General features: G+C 38.2%; 2 protein-coding genes across 3 annotated transcripts in view; both read right to left on the bottom strand.

Moving 5' to 3' along the window:
• LOC114855156 (inter-alpha-trypsin inhibitor heavy chain H3-like) overlaps nt 1-16,266 on the bottom strand; it is a 28,006-nt gene extending 11,740 nt beyond the window's left edge. Inside the window, exons 1-14 of the mRNA XM_055509115.1 lie at nt 16,195-16,266; nt 15,384-15,544; nt 15,184-15,288; nt 14,876-15,038; nt 14,673-14,783; nt 14,236-14,364; nt 13,997-14,113; nt 13,680-13,848; nt 13,481-13,591; nt 13,185-13,366; nt 12,914-13,093; nt 12,714-12,856; nt 12,362-12,510; nt 12,249-12,269 (exon numbers count right to left, since the gene is read on the bottom strand). Coding sequence (XP_055365090.1) covers nt 12,249-12,269; nt 12,362-12,510; nt 12,714-12,856; nt 12,914-13,093; nt 13,185-13,366; nt 13,481-13,591; nt 13,680-13,848; nt 13,997-14,113; nt 14,236-14,364; nt 14,673-14,783; nt 14,876-15,038; nt 15,184-15,288; nt 15,384-15,544; nt 16,195-16,266 — 1,813 coding nt within the window. The remainder of the gene's footprint in view (nt 1-12,248; nt 12,270-12,361; nt 12,511-12,713; nt 12,857-12,913; nt 13,094-13,184; nt 13,367-13,480; nt 13,592-13,679; nt 13,849-13,996; nt 14,114-14,235; nt 14,365-14,672; nt 14,784-14,875; nt 15,039-15,183; nt 15,289-15,383; nt 15,545-16,194) is intronic.
• LOC114855146 (inter-alpha-trypsin inhibitor heavy chain H4-like) lies at nt 1,825-7,172 on the bottom strand. 2 transcript variants are annotated; one of them, XM_055508890.1, is made up of 17 exons: nt 7,081-7,172; nt 6,253-6,413; nt 6,055-6,159; nt 5,747-5,909; nt 5,549-5,659; nt 5,113-5,241; nt 4,856-4,972; nt 4,529-4,697; nt 4,326-4,436; nt 3,893-4,074; nt 3,622-3,801; nt 3,423-3,544; nt 3,078-3,226; nt 2,969-2,989; nt 2,554-2,755; nt 2,321-2,341; nt 1,825-1,860 (listed from the first exon to the last, which is right to left on the bottom strand). In XM_055508890.1, exons 1-15 carry the CDS (start codon nt 7,150-7,152, stop codon nt 2,700-2,702), a joined length of 1,848 nt encoding a protein of 615 aa, XP_055364865.1. In that variant the 5' UTR covers nt 7,153-7,172; the 3' UTR covers nt 1,825-1,860; nt 2,321-2,341; nt 2,554-2,699. The 2 variants fall into 2 exon arrangements, with proteins under 2 accessions (XP_055364865.1, XP_055364864.1); XM_055508889.1 differs by lacking the exon at nt 1,825-1,860 and having other exon boundaries at nt 1,976-2,341.
• Nucleotides 16,267-17,785: the final 1,519 nt, after the last annotated feature.

Genomic DNA, 17,785 nt, shown 5'->3' with positions numbered 1-17,785 from the left:
TACGTGAACAAAAGACACAAAAGTGAGTAGGTGTGATGAACCCTCCCCCAAGAAGGACACCAGACTGAAAGAGTTGACATGACTCAACTTCCACACAACTTCACCTGAGCCATGAAAACCAGATATATTGGTAAACTGCTTAAAAAAATTCTTCATGGATCCATAACTTTAAAGGTTCCACTCAAATAAAGGCACTGCCAACATAATGCTGTATGAAGGAATTTAGTTACTGTTCATACAGTAGGTCTCCCTCAGAGGACCAACAGCCTAGTGGTTAAGGCACAGAAGCTCCCAGCTAGAGACTCCTGGTGTAAACGTGCCTCTGGTGTCTTTTGTTTACCACACAAATTCAAGTGACACAAAATACAGAGATCTGCATACATATGTGTTATGAGTTATGCCAGCTGATATTCTTTCAGTTCTGTGTCATTTCAGTCACCTTTTACTGCCAAATGTCACCACAATCGGCTGATTGTGACTGCTCAATAATTTTCAAGTTAACTTTTCTTAAAGCAGAAACATTACCAAAAGTGCAGGAACCTTCAGTCTGAGTAAAGTTAGGCACTATCCTCTATTTACAATAGGCTTCACTTATCACCTGTAAAGAACTGGCTCATCAGTTGAACAAAGGACTGTGAGAAGGTGTGAAGACCATGTCCCCATGAAGGACATATAATGTAGAAGCTCCTTGAGAAACATTTCTGCTCTAAAAGAATGTAGTGACCCAACTTTCAGACAACTTGGTTTAGAAAATGGTCAAATGAACTGGACGTTTATAAAATCTGTAAATAAAACTTGTTAAAAAAGTGTTAAGTCTATGGCTTTAGGATATAAAAGTTTCTTATTTTAAACCACCAACTAACAAAAACAGTTTATTTAAAAACTGGGTGAGAAGTTGTGTGCTTTAACCACTAGGCTTTTATAAGTGATGGATGGATGAAGTAGTTCACAAATGTATCTAGTTACATCACATCAGGTAACAGCACTGCAGGACTCTGGTGCTTTGGGGAGAAGGGGTGGTGTGAAACCAGTCTAACTGGTGCTGTGGATGGTCGTTCTGTCTGAAAAGAGGCACTCTATTGTTATGTTCATCTAAGCTTGATTAGAACATTGAAATGTTCTTTTTTAAATTTAAAACAGCTCCTGAAGCAGGCAGACTGACACACACTACATTCAAGTGAATAAGAATAATATATAGAATGAGAATTTAATAATTTCATTGGGTACTTTTGTGAAGTCCAACTCAACCTAATACAGCCAAGAACTGATAAACCTCAAGAAGGTAGTTTGGCAGCTGTGGCAGCGTGAGCTGCCGATGCTTATCTATGATTAAAAAAAAGTTAGTACAACATTCAATTATGAAATGAAGTCAACTTTTCGAGTTTTCTCAACTTTTTAGTTGACTATTTAGACACACTATTGTGTGTCTGTCTGTTTGTCTGTCTGCCCTAGCAAACAGTGTAGAACTGACGTTATCAGATCTATGTCCTGTTCTCAGAACTGTGCCTATACTTGCTGTTTGACCCTAACTCTACGGGTCAGATACTAAAGCTCCACCTTTTGGTTTTACCCTGGAATCGCGTCTTTGGTGCTAAAATGGGGGTGGCCTCATTAACATTTTTAACACCTTCCCCAGACAGACCAAGGAGGGGGGCTGCTGACAGTCGGCTGATGAGGGTGTGATAAGTGTGTGATCAGCGTCAGAAGAGTGACTGACAGTCGACTGAAATCAGCGAAAATGAACCGCTCCATCTGTACCTTGATATCTGTAAATAAAAATAGTTACTTTATATAAAAAGAGTATTAAAAGAAAAAATACAGTACCTCTTCTTCCATCACTACCAGCACGAGCACTACTTCCTGAAAAAAGAATACTGTACGTAAATGCTAAAACATTTCTAAAGGCTGTAAAATCTAGTGTTCTATACATTTAATAAGAAATTTAATAAAAAAAAGAGAGCATACACATGTTGTAGTGCATATCATTTTCTCTGAGCTACATACAGTTGTGTTGCAAAAAATCTATTATTATTATTATTATTTTTTGTTTTTTTATTTACAGTACCATAATGTCACATTTTCTTAAAAATATTTTAGTCCAAACAGCTATTAGTAAAATTTTTGGCAAATGTTCTAGTTTAGAGAGAGTCTACCAAACTGCTTTAGGAGCGTGAAGCCAATTTCAGCTTTTACTGGATGACAATAGGATACACATTTAGGACATGCACTGTACACATTCGTTCTGTTTTAAAATGAAACTATATGAGCATTAACGACAGTTTAATTTAATTTTCCTCTCACAAGTGTGTCTCTACCAAACCTGAATTACGTGAAGTTGCAACTGTAAAACAGAAAAAAATATTAACAATAAATTAGAACAAAGTTTGACTTTACTGTGTTGTAGTCTAATTGTAATAAGCTGTGCATCTTCAAGTGATTAATGGACTTTCAGTTTGCAATACTGTACTTGTGCATACATTTATATATAAAATACATATAATATACATAATAAATCATTTAATATTATCATGTTAGAGCAGAGCAATGCAATACCTGGATTAGGCTGCATCTGGCCTATAAAAAGAAAACACATGAACATTAACTTTTTAGAGCATGAAGTCAATTTCAGCTTTTACTGTGACAGTAGGGTTCACCTTTAGGACATGTACTGTATACATTTGTTCTGTTTCAAAATTAAATTATATGAGCATCAAACAAAGTTTACTTATCAAACCTGAAATATGTGAAGTCGCAACTGTAAAACAAAAAAATAACACTATATTAGGACAAAGTTTGACTTTACTGTCTTGTAGTCTAATTGTAAATAAACTGCTCGCAAATTAAAACTTTTTTCACATGTACATCTTTAAGTGATAAATGGACTTTCAGTTTGTAATAATTATCAATACATTTATATATAAAATACATCATTTTATATAAATGATGTTTGAGCAGAGCAATGTAATACCTGGATTAGGCTGCACCTGGCCTGTTAAAAGAAAACAGTTGAAGATAAACTTTTTAGATTTTGTATTCTCCTAATGTTTCTCACATTTGCACTGCTGCAAATTTTTCACCTTCCTTGGGTTTATGCAGCACATCAGAGTTTTCTCCCTCAGGCTTGGTGACCACCATAGATGTGAGTGAGGTCACAAAGCTGTACTTCAGTGACAGCTTCAAGGCCTCTTCCCTCATTCGATCCTTCTCAGGCCCAGACAACTGCAGCCTAAGTTATGATTATGATTATTAACACGCAACAATATGAACATTTTTTAAGACACTGCAATACAAAACTATCAGCTAAGACTTTAAATGATAAATATTATATTTTCTTATAATTTTAGGATTACAAATGAGGATTGCAGCTTTTAATAATCATTTAATTACAGACTACAGAAGAAAATGGCCAACAGCACACTCACGCCTTGTCCAGGAGTTGTTTGACTGTGAGGTAGGCCCAAACCCTCTGAAGGCGGCTGTCAGACACTGTGTCAGTCGATTCCACAGTGGGATTAGTGTCAGAAAACCTCACACTGCCTGTTCCCTGTTGTGGCCCACAGTCATGTCATCAAAGCTGTTTCACATTATTACACATAGTTTGCAACTTAAATGAATTCTTACTGAAATGGCTATAACTTCTGGAGTGAAGGTCTCGATGTCATTGTCAGTGATCTGACCAGCCACCACAATCTCAGAGCCATTATAATACTGTGTGAAGTGAGTCTGGGTCAGATTGGTGCCTCCTGTGTACATCATGGTTACATTGGTCAACAGAGGAGTGGCCACCTCTTCATAGAAACCCTGTTAATGGACAGTGCAGGAATCTTGATTCTCCCCATGTCCAACAGTCCTCAGTAATAATAACATGAAGGAGCCAAGTCTTTCTAAATACCTTCAGCTGTAAGTCAGCATCAGAGTCCTCATAGATCCGTCGTGCTACACCGTTGTTCTGCAGTGACATCTTCTCAAGGAATTCAAAATTGACGTCAAAACCAAAACCAAGACAGTAGAGAGGAAATTTGCCTGCAACGGCCTTTTGGACATTGGACTGTATTGTTTCAAGGTTTCTCTCCCCTGTAGTAACAAAAGACGTTTATTTAAACAATCACCAGAAAAAGACAGTGAACAAATGTCACATCATGTCACAAAGTGGTAGATTTTGGTGGGTTAAAACTCATTGTTAAATTTTGAATGAAATGTGGATTATGTTACATTTTTTAATTTCAAAACACCACAATCTAAAAAAACCCAATGAAATACATGTAAATAAGTTATTTATGGTCTCATTAGGGCATAGTATTCATGCATGTGTATTTAGTCCTAACCTGAGGTTGGGTCTCCATCAGTCAGAAGTATAAGGATTGATGCTGAACCTTCTCTGGGATGTGCCTTCAGAATACGAGCTCCTTCCAGCACTGCTGCATTAATGTCTGTGTCTACAATAAAGTAAAAAAAACATTAAGTCTTTGCTGTTCTGCTTGTTAACATCATACTAAATATATACTAAATATATACTAAACACACTCACATCCACTGGCTGGAATATTTTGTGCAAAAGTCTTGGCACTGTTCACGTTTGTCTTGGTGGCCTGAACAAGTTCTCTCTTCCAGTGAAAAATGTTACCATCAAAAGTGATGAGACCAAAAAAGTCATCTTCATTCAAATCGTTCAAAATATGGATTAATGCTGTCCTGGTCTGAGAAAAGAAGAATCACTGACACGTCAGGGCTTCAACTCAAGTTTAAAAACCCACGAGGTAATTATTTCTTCATGTGCTTAACAAAATTCATTGCAACCGTCTCACTAAGCTAAAATTCCTGCTGTGCCTCAGTGACAGTATGTAACAAACTGTACCTGTTGTATTTTTCTGCCGTGCATGGAGCCACTTTGATCAATAACAAAGACAACATTCTTTGTTATCCGTGGAAGACTGGACGGAGCAAAGTGGTGAACAAAATATCCACCTGATGTCTTAAAAAAAGGTATAAATTAATATTTGTCGAAAAGGTTTGTTAATAAAGAAGTAGTTAGTTAGTAGTTAGTTTCCTTAGATACTTTATATTCTGTATCATTGGTTTTCATGTAATAAACAAAAAAAACACTTTATGTACCTTAATGTCACCAACTGAAATGTCCCTGTTGACATCATAAACAATAACCAGATCTCCATTCATACCCTGCTCTCCACAGCTGTCACATGTCTTCTGTTGGCTTTCAGTTGGGTAGAAGTACACCCACGCCTACAAACAAGAGGATGCCAGAAAACAGCATGAACTGAAAGGGACAAACTGAAGCTTGGACCTGGAGGCTGTTTCATCTGTTATGATATTGTAGCAGCCCAGGGGGGTTATTCCCACCCTGAGCCGCTAAGGCCTATAGAAAAAATAACAGTTTTTGTGTTTGTAGAGTTATAGTTCAAGTAATGTCACTCAAATGTAAAAGTACAGTACATCATGATTAAAAAAATGATGCATTGACTGCACAGTAAACTGGATGAAACGCACTAATAAACATACTGTAAGGATTTGCCATCACTTCCTGCTGTACCTGTTTGTCTGTCAGTGTTTTGGTGATGGCATTAGCCAGAGCTTTGGTGCTTAGTCCACCTTTAACCTCCAGGAAACTGATGCCAGCCTTTTCATCAATGTACACATCAACCTGGAAGGGAAATACTTAAAACCACTCATCAATCCATATGTAATGACCCCAACCCTCCCTGCATGACCACTACATGATGAGACCTACCTTGAAGTCGCTGACAGGCTGCATCGGCCGAGCATGGATTTGCAGTTCGTACTTGCCGTGCCTGCGTTTCAGCAGTTCCTCATACGTGAGTTCAAAGGTCACCTTTTTGTGAGCAGCCACAGTCACTGACGTCTTAAATTCCTCCAGGGTCCTCCCTACAGAGCTGCAATACAGAGCACCATCACAGCACTGGAGCACAGGTTCTCACCCTCTTCTTTAGATTGTGCTACTGCATGTTACACTGAGGCCCCACTGTGAGAGGTTCAAGTAACAGACAGGACCTGTAGGCAGTAAAGTGGCCCATGTACCTGACGAGCCCAGCGCTTTGCCCACGGGATACAGCTGCAGTGTACTGCTGCTGAGCCTGTTCCTTGGTTTTCACAACACCATCGTACACCTGGCCGTCCATAAACCTGAAGAAATGATGGTGAACAACAGTCCTGACTGTCCCCTGATTTGTTACTTTTTATTGTTCATGTGTAAACCTAAGTAAATATTTCACACACATTCTGAATTTACTGATGAAGGCATTCTTGGGAATCCGCACTTGGAATTCTACTTCCTTGGATTCGTTCATTCGATTGGCCACGCGGCTTGTGATGACTGTTGTAGCGTAACGACTGGTCACTGTGGAGTTGATGTGAAAGCTGTAGATGTCCCAGTCATCCTAGGAAAATACAGGAGGGTAGTAAATGAAGAATACTGATCTTTTGACCAAGATCATATGTTCATAGAATTCTAACCCCAGAAAGAACTGGTAGTTTATTTTTCCCATTGCTTTGTGCATGAGCTTAAATACCATTTACATCTACTCTAGGCACAGTCTTTGTTCACCAAAGGGCCTAATTTTTACAGGAGTAAAGTGAAGTGTAGCTGGGTGATAAATTTCTGTTCTCTAACCAACATCCCTCAGGCTGAAGAAGCTACCTGAACATATGGTAAAACGTTTTAACTCTAGGAGTAAGAAGTCAATGACTCAACTCACCTGGATCACAGTGTTTGCACCAGCTATTTACTGTAGTTATTGATTATGTCTACTAAATTCTGCTCTTTGTCCCTAACAAGATTCACCAACAACTTCAACATCAGATTATGTTTTCACAATCATACTAATGCACCTTCAAGCACAAAAACATGGTTTTGTCTTTTCAAAAGGTTACGACTGAAACTACATCCTGCAATGTGCTGCAAACAAAGGTTTTATTATATATGCAAAAAACTGAACTGCTTTGTTATATATTATCACAAAGCTAATCTACATTATTCTAACCATAGTTGTCCCTCTCCTCTAAAATACTGAAGTTACTGTAGTTACTCAGCTTTAATGAACTTACTTTATTTGGTGATGAGGTGACCAAAGTCAGAAACAGACAAAAGAGGGTGGTTTGCATCAGAGCTCTCCCCATGATGGCTCCTGTCAGAGTGCAACCGTGCCTCCAGTTTGTCTTGTATCAACCTCCACCCACTCAACCACCCACCCACACATACACACACACACACACACACACACACACACACACACACACACACACACAAACACACACACACACACACACACACACACACACACACACACACACACACACACACACACACACACACACACACACACACACACGCACAGAACAGCTACAGTAAGCGCTGGCCATGGATCTCTGGTGCTCTCATTGTCTTTTTTTTTTTAAGTATACACTTTACTACAAGAAATTACTTAATTTGGTGTTTTATGTTACAATAAACATAAACTTGATATAAAACAAATCATTCAACACCCCATTGGTTCCCTGTCTCCTGGGGTTAAGAGTCCCGGTGTCACTCTACTCCCACATCAACATTAATCATTTATCCTGTACCGCCTCCATCTTTTTACCAGCCTTGTTACCTCCCATATTGACCCTTTCTCCCCTACAAATCACTCCATAAGCTCCAGCCTTTTCAACCCATCCAGCATCATTTCTGCCAGCACCTGGATGATTCTCCAAACTACTGTACTCATGTACATAACCTCACAAGCCATCAATAAGCACAGGAGCAGGTTTGGACGGTCCTCCTTCGTTTTCTACTCAGGTCCAGATTCTGTCACCTCAGTCATGATCTCCAGTTTCCCAGAACAGGCCTTTGTTGACATTTATAGTTTTACATATACAAAATATATACTGTACTTTGATATAACTCATATGTAACAAATTCTTTATATAAATTATTTAAATATTATTTAAATATTATTCCAAATAAATGTAGAGACTGACACATCACATGCATCTAAGATGAATATTAAGTTTCAGACAACCAAAGGTTTGGAATATGTTTTATTGATTTGTAATTGTTGTCTATAGAGAATAAATTGTTTTTCTAACATATCTAACAATAACGTATTTCTGGTTATTCTACGTGGAGACAGATTAAACAGTGAAATCATCCAGGCGTCTTTGCAGAGCGGACTCAGCAGACATGAACCAGCAGTCCAGTGTTGGGGCAGCAGAAATACTGTAGTCAACAGCACTAGATCTGCAAAGGAACCACAGACATGGTCATGTTTTTGTAGAAGGAGCTTCTTTATACTAATGTTCACTTTTAAATAGCTTTTCGTTCTGTGGTCTAATACTAAAGGGTATGAGACCAAACTGTACCTGGTGACACCAATCTCCTGATCTCTGATCTTCAGCTTTGTGGAGGGACTTTGCTGCACCTCCTCATAAACTGCTGGCTTTAGAACTAGACACATAAGATAAGAGGAAAAGCAGAGAATACTTGAATGATTGTTCAAACCTCATATGGATGCGTTCTTTAACTCATTTTTTGATTCATTCAAACAAACCTAAAATTCCATCAATGTTGTTGTCCGACGGCTTCTGACTTAAAACCGGCCAGAGGAACTTGTTACCATCCACCTCATGAATTAAGACGACCATGCGAGTGTCTCCAACGGCAACATCAAATTCCTTGTCTCGTCCAGTCACTGTAATGCTGGTAAAAATACATAAATACATTGCAAAGCTTGTCCAACATTTTTCCTGTTATACACTGCACCAATAGTCAGTGACACAATATAAGGGAGGGTGGAAAGCAGCTGTTAGACAAGTTAGAGATAAAGGAGGTCCTCTGACTACTCACTCAGGTGAGACAAGGTTCCGTTCAGAGGAGCGCATATCTCCTGACGATTCTCTTACACGGATGCCAACTGTGGTGATCTCAACAAACTGGCCATTTTTTAAATGGATGCCAATTATTTTAAAGCCTCTGTCTTTTACAGAATCAAGATGACCAAACACAGATAGCTCTGTTAAAAAGAAGACAGATGTCTGAAATGTCTGACAGACGTGTTCCCAACTGAAATTTGGGAATACATGTTACGTATCACTAAGACTCTGAGGTGAAAACAAGACATTTCTATAAATTACCTTTTTATGGGAAACCAAAAAGTATTTTTTAGTCCCATAGTTTAAGATAATAAAGACACAATGAAATTGCAAGGAATGTTGTACTGACCCTCACTGGGATGGTGAAGAAGTTTTAGGCGAGTGTCTCCAGGGACGTCGAAGCAGAGTTGAAGAGACCGATTCTCAGTTTTAATCAAAAACCTGTAAACAACAGGATCTAAAGATACAGAAACACAGAGTCACAGACTAAACGCGTGCATCTAGTGCAGTGGCTTTTACAGCAACATCAATTATATCTATGTCTTGTGGATAACGACAATATCTACAATACGCCAATTAATGAGCCAGAAATGGGATTGGGCCAAGTGATCAGACTGATATCCAATTACACATACTGTACACACTACTGTACTGTATACCAGTGAGTTTTGAATGGGTGAAGAGTCCCAAACCCAGCTTCACATGGCTCCACCACACAATAATTTTATTATAATATATTTTAAATTTTGTGCATAATTATTTTATAAAGAGAGTAGAGAGTTTGGTGCTCCTATCAGGGTCTGTAAAACAAGATATCATGGAAAAGAAAAATATGATGCTGGATTTAGATAGTGTAATAGTACATATCAACTTGTAATTCAGTAGGCTCAATGTGCTTCTTGTGTGAAACCACAGTTTCATTGTAGCAAATCATATAAAACTTACTGAAGCCAGATCACAAATTCACAATAGAACAAATTCAGAAATTAAATGTGAAAAAAAATTCTTAAAAGCATACCTGTTATAATACGACGAAATAGTACAAAAGATGGTTCTCCTCCTGAAAAACAAAATCAAGCCAAATGTGTAAACATAATAAGAGGGTGAAATGTTACAAATTATATTTAATATATATTTTTCATACTTTCAATATGAAGAATATGGGGATGTCCACCTAAAAACACATGCCATAAATGCATTAAATACATGAGATAATACTGTAAAAAAACAAAACAGCTGGCCTTAGGAAGTTGCTTTCGGCCTTGTGTGTGCATAGTTCAAAAGTAAAAGTATGCTACAATAATGATTTCACAATAATGATTTCACTTATGTTCTTGCAAATAGGAACTCATGTTTGCTATGGATTTAAGAAGGTATCAATCAAAGAACTTCAACAGATCTGGTATACATTGATAATCTTAAATAAAATAGTGTAGTTACTGTATATCTAGTATCTTTTCTTTTCTAAAAGAAAAGCAAAATAATACAGTACCTACTCTACCAAAATGACCAGGAAAGATTACAGTTTTAAAGCAGTTTATATTTGCTGTGTGGTTTATATTTCTCGTGCGCTGTATTAATAATAATATCATATAATTGTTTCTAATGTAAATATTAAGTGGATTTTGGGATTTTCCTAAATTTAAACCTGTATGAAAGAGCATGTGGGTATCTTGAATGACTATTTACACTGATACAATATTGATATCAGTTACAGTTATGTTCTTATAAATAGGGACTTAACATTATCTTCCTATACATTTAGGAGGGTATTAATCATAGAACATTAACATATCTGGTCTACCTTGATATATCTCAATAAAATACTGTAGTTAGTGTACACTGTGTCAAAGGAGTATTAAAAGAAAGCAATACAGTACCTCTGATCCCAGCACCACCAGAACGAGGATTAATACCTAAAATAAAAACAAACTCTACATAAATGCTAAAACAATTCTGAAAACTGTAAAATCTAATATTCTACACATTTAATAGGAGATTTGGTAAGATAAGAGCCTAAGACATGTAGCTACATTAAGTAGTTGTGTGGCAAAATATCAATGTGAAATATTTTTATTTACAGTACAATAATAAAATTTTATTTTGCATAATATAGTCAAGTTTTTAGCTAAATATTTTGGGAAATGTTTTTATTTAGTGAGTGTCTAACCAACTGTTTTAGGAGCATGGTGCCAATTTCAGCTAAAACTAGATGACAGTATACCCTACTGTCATCAACTAAAAGCTGAATATGGCATTATTGGCAGACCTTTAGGACATGTACACATTGGTTCCATTTCAAATTAAAACTATATAAGCATTAAAGAAAGTTTACTTTTTCTGTCACTTAATCACAAGATTGTTTACATCAAACCGGAAACATATGAATTTGCAACTGTAAAAACAGAAAATTAAACATAATAATTGAGTTCAAAGTTTAACTTTTCTGTCTTTTAGTCTAATTGTAAATAAGACACTTGCACAGTCCAAATGTTTAACCTTTTATACATCACATTAAATTGTCTTTCCCGATGTGCATCATTAAGTGACTAATGGACGTTCAATTTGCAACATTTGTAAATATATTTATACAAACAATAAATAAAATACAATAATAAATTATTTGACATTATCAAGTTAGAGCAGAGCAATGAAATACCTGGATTAGGCTGCATCTGGCCTGTTAAAAGAGAACACATGAAGATTAACTTTTTAGAGTATAAAGCCAATTTCAGCTTTTACTTTTTATTACTACTATAATAACAATATTTTAAGAAAAAGTTTGACTTTACTGTCTTGTAGTCTAATTGTAAATGAGCTGCTCGCTAATTAAAACTTTTTTCAGTGTACATCTTCGAATAATTAATGGTCTTTCAGTTTGTCAATACATTTATATATAAAATTGTCACAAACAGACGATGAAGGAAGGACCCAAATGCACAGCATAGGCAATCAGGATCCGACAAGGAGCAGGCAGAGGCGAGGTCAAGGTACAAGCGGAGGTCAACTTACGGCACAGGACTGTCATAGGTTAGGCAAGAGCAGGGTCGATGGCAAAGCAAGGTCAAAACGCAAAGGCACGAGTACAACGAATGCTGGAATGCTAGTTAGGAAACAACGAAGACAATCTGGCAGGGACCTATGGCAAGAGGGAGTGCTTAAATACTGGATGATTAATTGCTGATGAAACACAGGTGAGGTTAACAAGGAACGGAAGTGAAGCTGGGTTAACTGGATGTGGGCTAAACAGGAAGTAGTACAAAATAAAACCGGATATGACTAACAAACGTAACTAAGAAACATGAACTATGACAAAAATACATTATTTTATATTATAATGTTCGAGCAGAGCAATGCAATACCTGGAATAGGCTGCATCTGGCCTGTTAAAAGAAAACAGATAAAGATAAACTTTTAGATTTTGTATTCTGTTGTATGTATGTTTCTCACATTTGTACTGCTGCAGGTTTTTCACCTTCTTTGGGTTTATGCAGCACATCAGAGTTTTCTCCCTCAGGCTTTGTGACCACCATAGATGTGAGTGAGGTCACAAAGCTGTACTTCAGTGACAGCTTCAAGGCCTCTTCCCTCATTCGATCCTTCTCAGGCCCAGACAACTGCAGCCTAAATTATGATTATTACAGTATTATTAACACACAACACCATTTTCACGCAATAAACATTTTTTAAGTTCTAAGACACTGCAATATGAGAACATCATGTGAAATTTTAAATCTTACAGATTCTATGATTACAATTGAGGATTGCAGCTTTTAATAATACATTGATTACAGACAACAGAAGAAAATGGCCAACACCACACTCACGCCTTGTTCAGGAGTTGTTTGACTGTGAGGTAGGCCCAAACCCTCTGAAGGCGGCTGTCAGACACTGTGTCAGTCGATTCCACAGTGGGATTAGTATCAGAAAACCTCACACTGCCTGTTCCCTGTTGTGGCCCACAGTCATGTTATTTAAAGCTGTTTCACATTATTACACATAGTGTGCAGCTTAAATGAATTCTTACTGAAATGGCTATAACTTCTGGAGTGAAGGTCTCAATGTCATTGTCAGTGATCTGACCAGCCACCACAATCTCAGAGCCATTATAATACTGTGTGAAGTGAGTCTGGGTCAGATTGGTGCCTCCTGTGTACATCATGGTTACATTGGTCAACAGAGGAGTGGCCACCTCTTCATAGAAACCCTGTGAATGGACAGTGCAGGAATCTTGATTCTCCCCACGTCCAACAGTCCTCAGTAATGATAACATGAAGGAGCCAAGTCTTTCTAAATACCTTCAGCTGTAAGTCAGCATCAGAGTCCTCATAGATCCGTCGTGCTACACCGTTGTTCTGCAGTGACATCTTCTCAAGGAATTCAAAATTGACGCGAAAACCAAAACCAAGACAGTAGAGAGGAAATTTGCCTGCAATGGCCTTTCGGACATTGGACTGTATTTTTTTAAAGTTTGTCACCCCTGTAGTAACAAAATATGTGTTTTATGTTTTTGTTTTATTTAAACAATCACCAGAAGCTACACAGTGAACAAAAGGTTTGAAGGTCTTTTAATATGCATGACTTTAGTCCTAACCTGAGGTTGGGTCTCCATCAGTCAGAAGTATAAGGATCGATGCTGAACCTTCTCTGGGATGTGCCTTCAGAATACGAGCTCCTTCCAGCACTGCTGCATTAATGTCAGTGGCTACAATAAAGTAAAAACATATTTAGTCTTTGCTGTTCTGCTTGTTAACATCATACAAAATATATATTTACTGTATTAAAACACTCACATCCACTGGCTGGAATATTTTGTGCAAAAGTCTTGGCACTGTTCACGTTTGTCTTGGTGGCCTGAACAAGTTCTCTCTTCCAGTGAAAAATGTTACCAGCAAAAGTGATGAGACCAAAAAAATCATCTTCATTCAGATCGTTCAAAATATGGATTAATGCTGTCCTGGTCTGAGAAAAGAAGAATCACTGACATGTCAGGGCTTCAACTCGGGTTTAAAAACCCATGAGGTAATTATTTCTTCATGTGCTTAACAAAATTCACTCACTAAGCTAAAATTCCTGCTGTGCCTCAGTGACAGTATGTAACAATCTGTACCTGTTGTATTTTTCGCCCACTCATGGAGCCACTTTGATCAATAACAAAGACAACATTCTTTGGTATCCGTGGAAGACTGGACGGAGCAAAGTGGTGAACAAAATATCCACCTGATGCCTTAAAAAAGGTAGAAATTATTATTTGTTGAAAGGTTTGTTAAGAAGTAGTTAGTCACTGTAGATAACTTATATACTGTATTGTTGGTTTTAATGTAATGAACAGAAAACCGCTTTATGTACCTTAATGTCACCAACTGAAATGTCCCTGTTGACATCATAAACAATAACCAGATCTCCATTCATACCCTGCTCTCCACAGCTGTCACATGTCTTCTGCTGGCTTTCAGTTGGGTAGAAGTACACCCACGCCTACAAACAAGAGGATGCCAGAAAACAGTATGAACTGAAAGGGACAAACTGAAGCTTGGACCTGGAGGCTGTTTCATCTGTTATGATATTGTAGCAGCCCAGGGGGGTTATTCCCACCCTGAGTCGCTAAGGCCTATAGGAAAAATAACAGTTTTTGTGTTTGTAGAGTTATAGTTCAAGTAATGTCACTCAAATGTAAAAGTACAGTACATCATGATTTAACAAAACGATGCATTGACTGCACAGTAAACTGGATGAAACAAACCAGTAAACGTACTGTAAGGATTTGCCATCACTTCCTTCTGTACCTGTTTGTCTGTCAGTGTTTTGGTGATGGCATTAGCCAGAGCTTTGGTTCTTAGTCCACCTTTAACCTCCAGGAAACTGATGCCAGCCTTTTCATCAATGTACACATCAACCTGGAGGGAAAATACTTAGAACCACTCATGAATCAATATGTGATCACCCCAACCCTCCCTGCATGACCACTACATGATGAGACCTACTGTACCTTGAAGTCGCTGACAGGCTGCATCGGTCGAGCATGGATTTGCAGTTCGTACTTGCCGTGCCTGCGTTTCAGCAGTTCCTCATACGTGAGTTCAAAGGTCACCTTTTGGTGAGCAGCCACAGTCACTGACGTCTTAAATTCCTCCAGGGTCCTCCCTACAGAGCTGCAATACAAAGCACCATCACAGCACTGGAGCACAGGTTCTCACCCTCTTCTTTAGATTGTGCTACTGCATGTTACACTGAGGCCCCACTGTGAGAGGTTCAAGTAACAGACAGGACCTGTAGGCAGTAAAGTGGCCCATGTACCTGACGAGCCCAGCGCTTTGCCCACGGGATACAGCTGCAGTGTACTGCTGCTGAGCCTGTTCCTTGGTTTTCACAACACCATCGTACACCTGGCCGTCCATAAACCTGAAGAAATGATGGTGAACAACAATCCTGACTGTCCCCTGATTTGTTACTCTTTCATTGTTCATGTGTAAACCATGTGTAAATATTTCACACACATTCTGAATTTACTGATGAAGGCATTCTTGGGAATCCGCACTTGGAATTCTACTTCCTTGGATTCGTTCATTCGATTGGCCACGCGGCTTGTGATGACTGTTGTAGCGTAACGACTGGTCACTGTGGAGTTGATGTGAAAGCTGTAGATGTCCCAGTCATCCTAGGAAAATACAGGAGGGTAGTAAATAAAGAATACTGATCTTTTGACCAAGATCATATGTTGATAGAATTCCAACCCCAGAAAAAAATGTTTTTTCCCATAGCTTTGTGCATGAGCTTAAATACCATTTACATCTACTCTAGGCACAGTCTTTGTTCACCAAAGGGCCTAATTTTTACAGGAGTAAAGTGAAGTGTAGCTGGGTGATAAATTTGTGTTCTCTAACCAACATCCCTCGGTCTGAAAAAGCTACCTGAACAGATGGTGAAATGTTTTAACGAAGTAAGAAGTCTATGACTCAACTCACCTGGATCACAGTGTTTGCACTAGCTATTTACTGTAGTTATTGATTATGTCTACAGAACTCTGCTTTTTGTCCCTAACAAGATTCAACAACAAATTCAACATCAGAATTTGTTTTAGACTAATGCACTTTCAAGCACAAAAACATGGTTTTGTCTTTTCAAAAGGTTACGACTGAAACTACATCCTGCAATGTGCTGCAAACAAAGGTTTTATTATACATGCAAAAAAACTGAACTGCTTTGTTTTATATTATCACAAAGCTAATCTACATTATTCTAACCATAGTTGTCCTTCTCCTCCAAAATACTGTAGTTACTGTAGTTACTCAGCTTTTATGAACTTACTTTATTTGGTAATGAGGTGACCAAAGTCAGAAACAGACAAAAGAGGGTGGTTTGCATCAGAGCTCTCCCCATGATGGCTCCTGTCAGAGTGCAACCGTGCCTCCTGTTTGTCTTGTATCAACCTCCACCCACTCAACCACCCACCCACCCACCCACCCACCCACCCACACACACACACACACACACACACAGAACAGCTACAGTAAGCGCTGGCCATGGATCTCTGGTGCTCTCATTGTCTTTTTTTTTTAGGGACTGAACACAGGCAGGGCTGGTTGGACCAGGGACTGGGCTACTGGTAATCGATAAATAATCATTGAAATATATAGACCTAATTTTCACCCTTCTTTTGTTTTCTTTATAAAATAAACACCATGCATTTAATTAGTGATAAAACTATGACACAAACCCTTTTTTACTGGCACAAAATCTATATCATCCAAAGTACACAACTATTACCTCACAACTGGCATCCCATTGGTTTCCTGTCTCCTGGGGTTAAGAGTCCCGGTGTCACTCTACTCCCACATCAACATTAATCATTTATCCTGTACCGCCTCCATCTTTTTACCAGCCTTGTTACCTCCCATATTGACCCTTTCTCCCTTAAAATCACTCCATAAGCTCCAGCCTTTTCAACCCATCCAGCATCATTTCTGCCAGCACCTGGATGATTCTCCAAACTACTGTACTCATGTACATAACCTCACAAGCCATCAATAAGCACAGGAGCAGGTTTAGACGGTCCTCTTTTGTTTTCTATGGTCCTACATTGTTTTCTACTAGAGTCTGTCAACTCAGTCATGATCTCCAGTTTTCCAGAACAGGCCTTTGTTGACATTTCTTCTTTTACATATACAGAAATGTAATAAATTCTTTAATTTTAGATTAAATATTATTCCAAATAAATGTAAGGACTGACACATCCTATGCATCTAAGATGAATATTAAGTTTCAGACAAGCAAAGGTTTGGAATATGTTTTATTGATTCAAATTTTTGTCTATAGTGAATTAATTATTTTCTTTAAACTATTATATTTCTGGTGATTAAACAGTGAAATCATCCAGGCTTCTCTGCAGAGCGGACTCAGCAGACATGAACCAGCAGTCCAGTGTTGGGGCAGCAGAAATACTGTAGTCAACAGCACTGGATCTGCAAAGGAACCACAGACATGGTCATGTTTTTGTAGAAGGAGCTTCTTTATACTAATGTTCACTTTTAAATAGATTTTCATTCTGTGGTTTAATACTAAAGGGTATGAGACCAAACTGTACCTGGTGACAACAATCTCCTGATCTCTGATCTTCAGCTTTGTGGAGGGACTTTGCTGCAACTCCCCATAAACTGCTGGCTTTAGAACTGGACACATAATATAAGCAAAAGCAGAGAATACTTGAATGATTTTTCAACCTCATATGGTTGCAAACATTGACTCATTTTCTGATTCATTCAAACCTAAAATTCCATCAATGTTGTTGTCCGACAGCTTCTGTCTTAAAACCGGCCAACGGAATTTGTTACCATCCACCTCATGAATTAAGACGACCATGCGAGTGTCTCCAACGGCAACATCAAATTCCTTGTCTCGT

The sequence above is a fragment of the Betta splendens genome, chromosome 5 (genome assembly GCF_900634795.4).
Source record: "Betta splendens chromosome 5, fBetSpl5.4, whole genome shotgun sequence".
NCBI classification, from domain to species: Eukaryota; Metazoa; Chordata; class Actinopteri; order Anabantiformes; family Osphronemidae; genus Betta; species Betta splendens.
This window is presented reverse-complemented; position numbering and strand designations above follow the sequence as displayed.

Bases quoted from the DNA above. Each gene is read 5' to 3' on its own strand.
- LOC114855146 (XM_055508890.1), bottom strand. From the start codon at position 7,152: ATGGGGAGAGCTCTGATGCAAACCACCCTCTTTTGTCTGTTTCTGACT. The intron at 3,802-3,892 runs GTATTTAGAAAG...GTCCATTAACAG, and splicing joins ATGCTGACTTACAGCTGAAG to GGTTTCTATGAAGAGGTGGC. The intron at 3,545-3,621 runs GTAAGAATTCAT...GGGCCACAACAG, and splicing joins CAGAAGTTATAGCCATTTCA to GGAACAGGCAGTGTGAGGTT.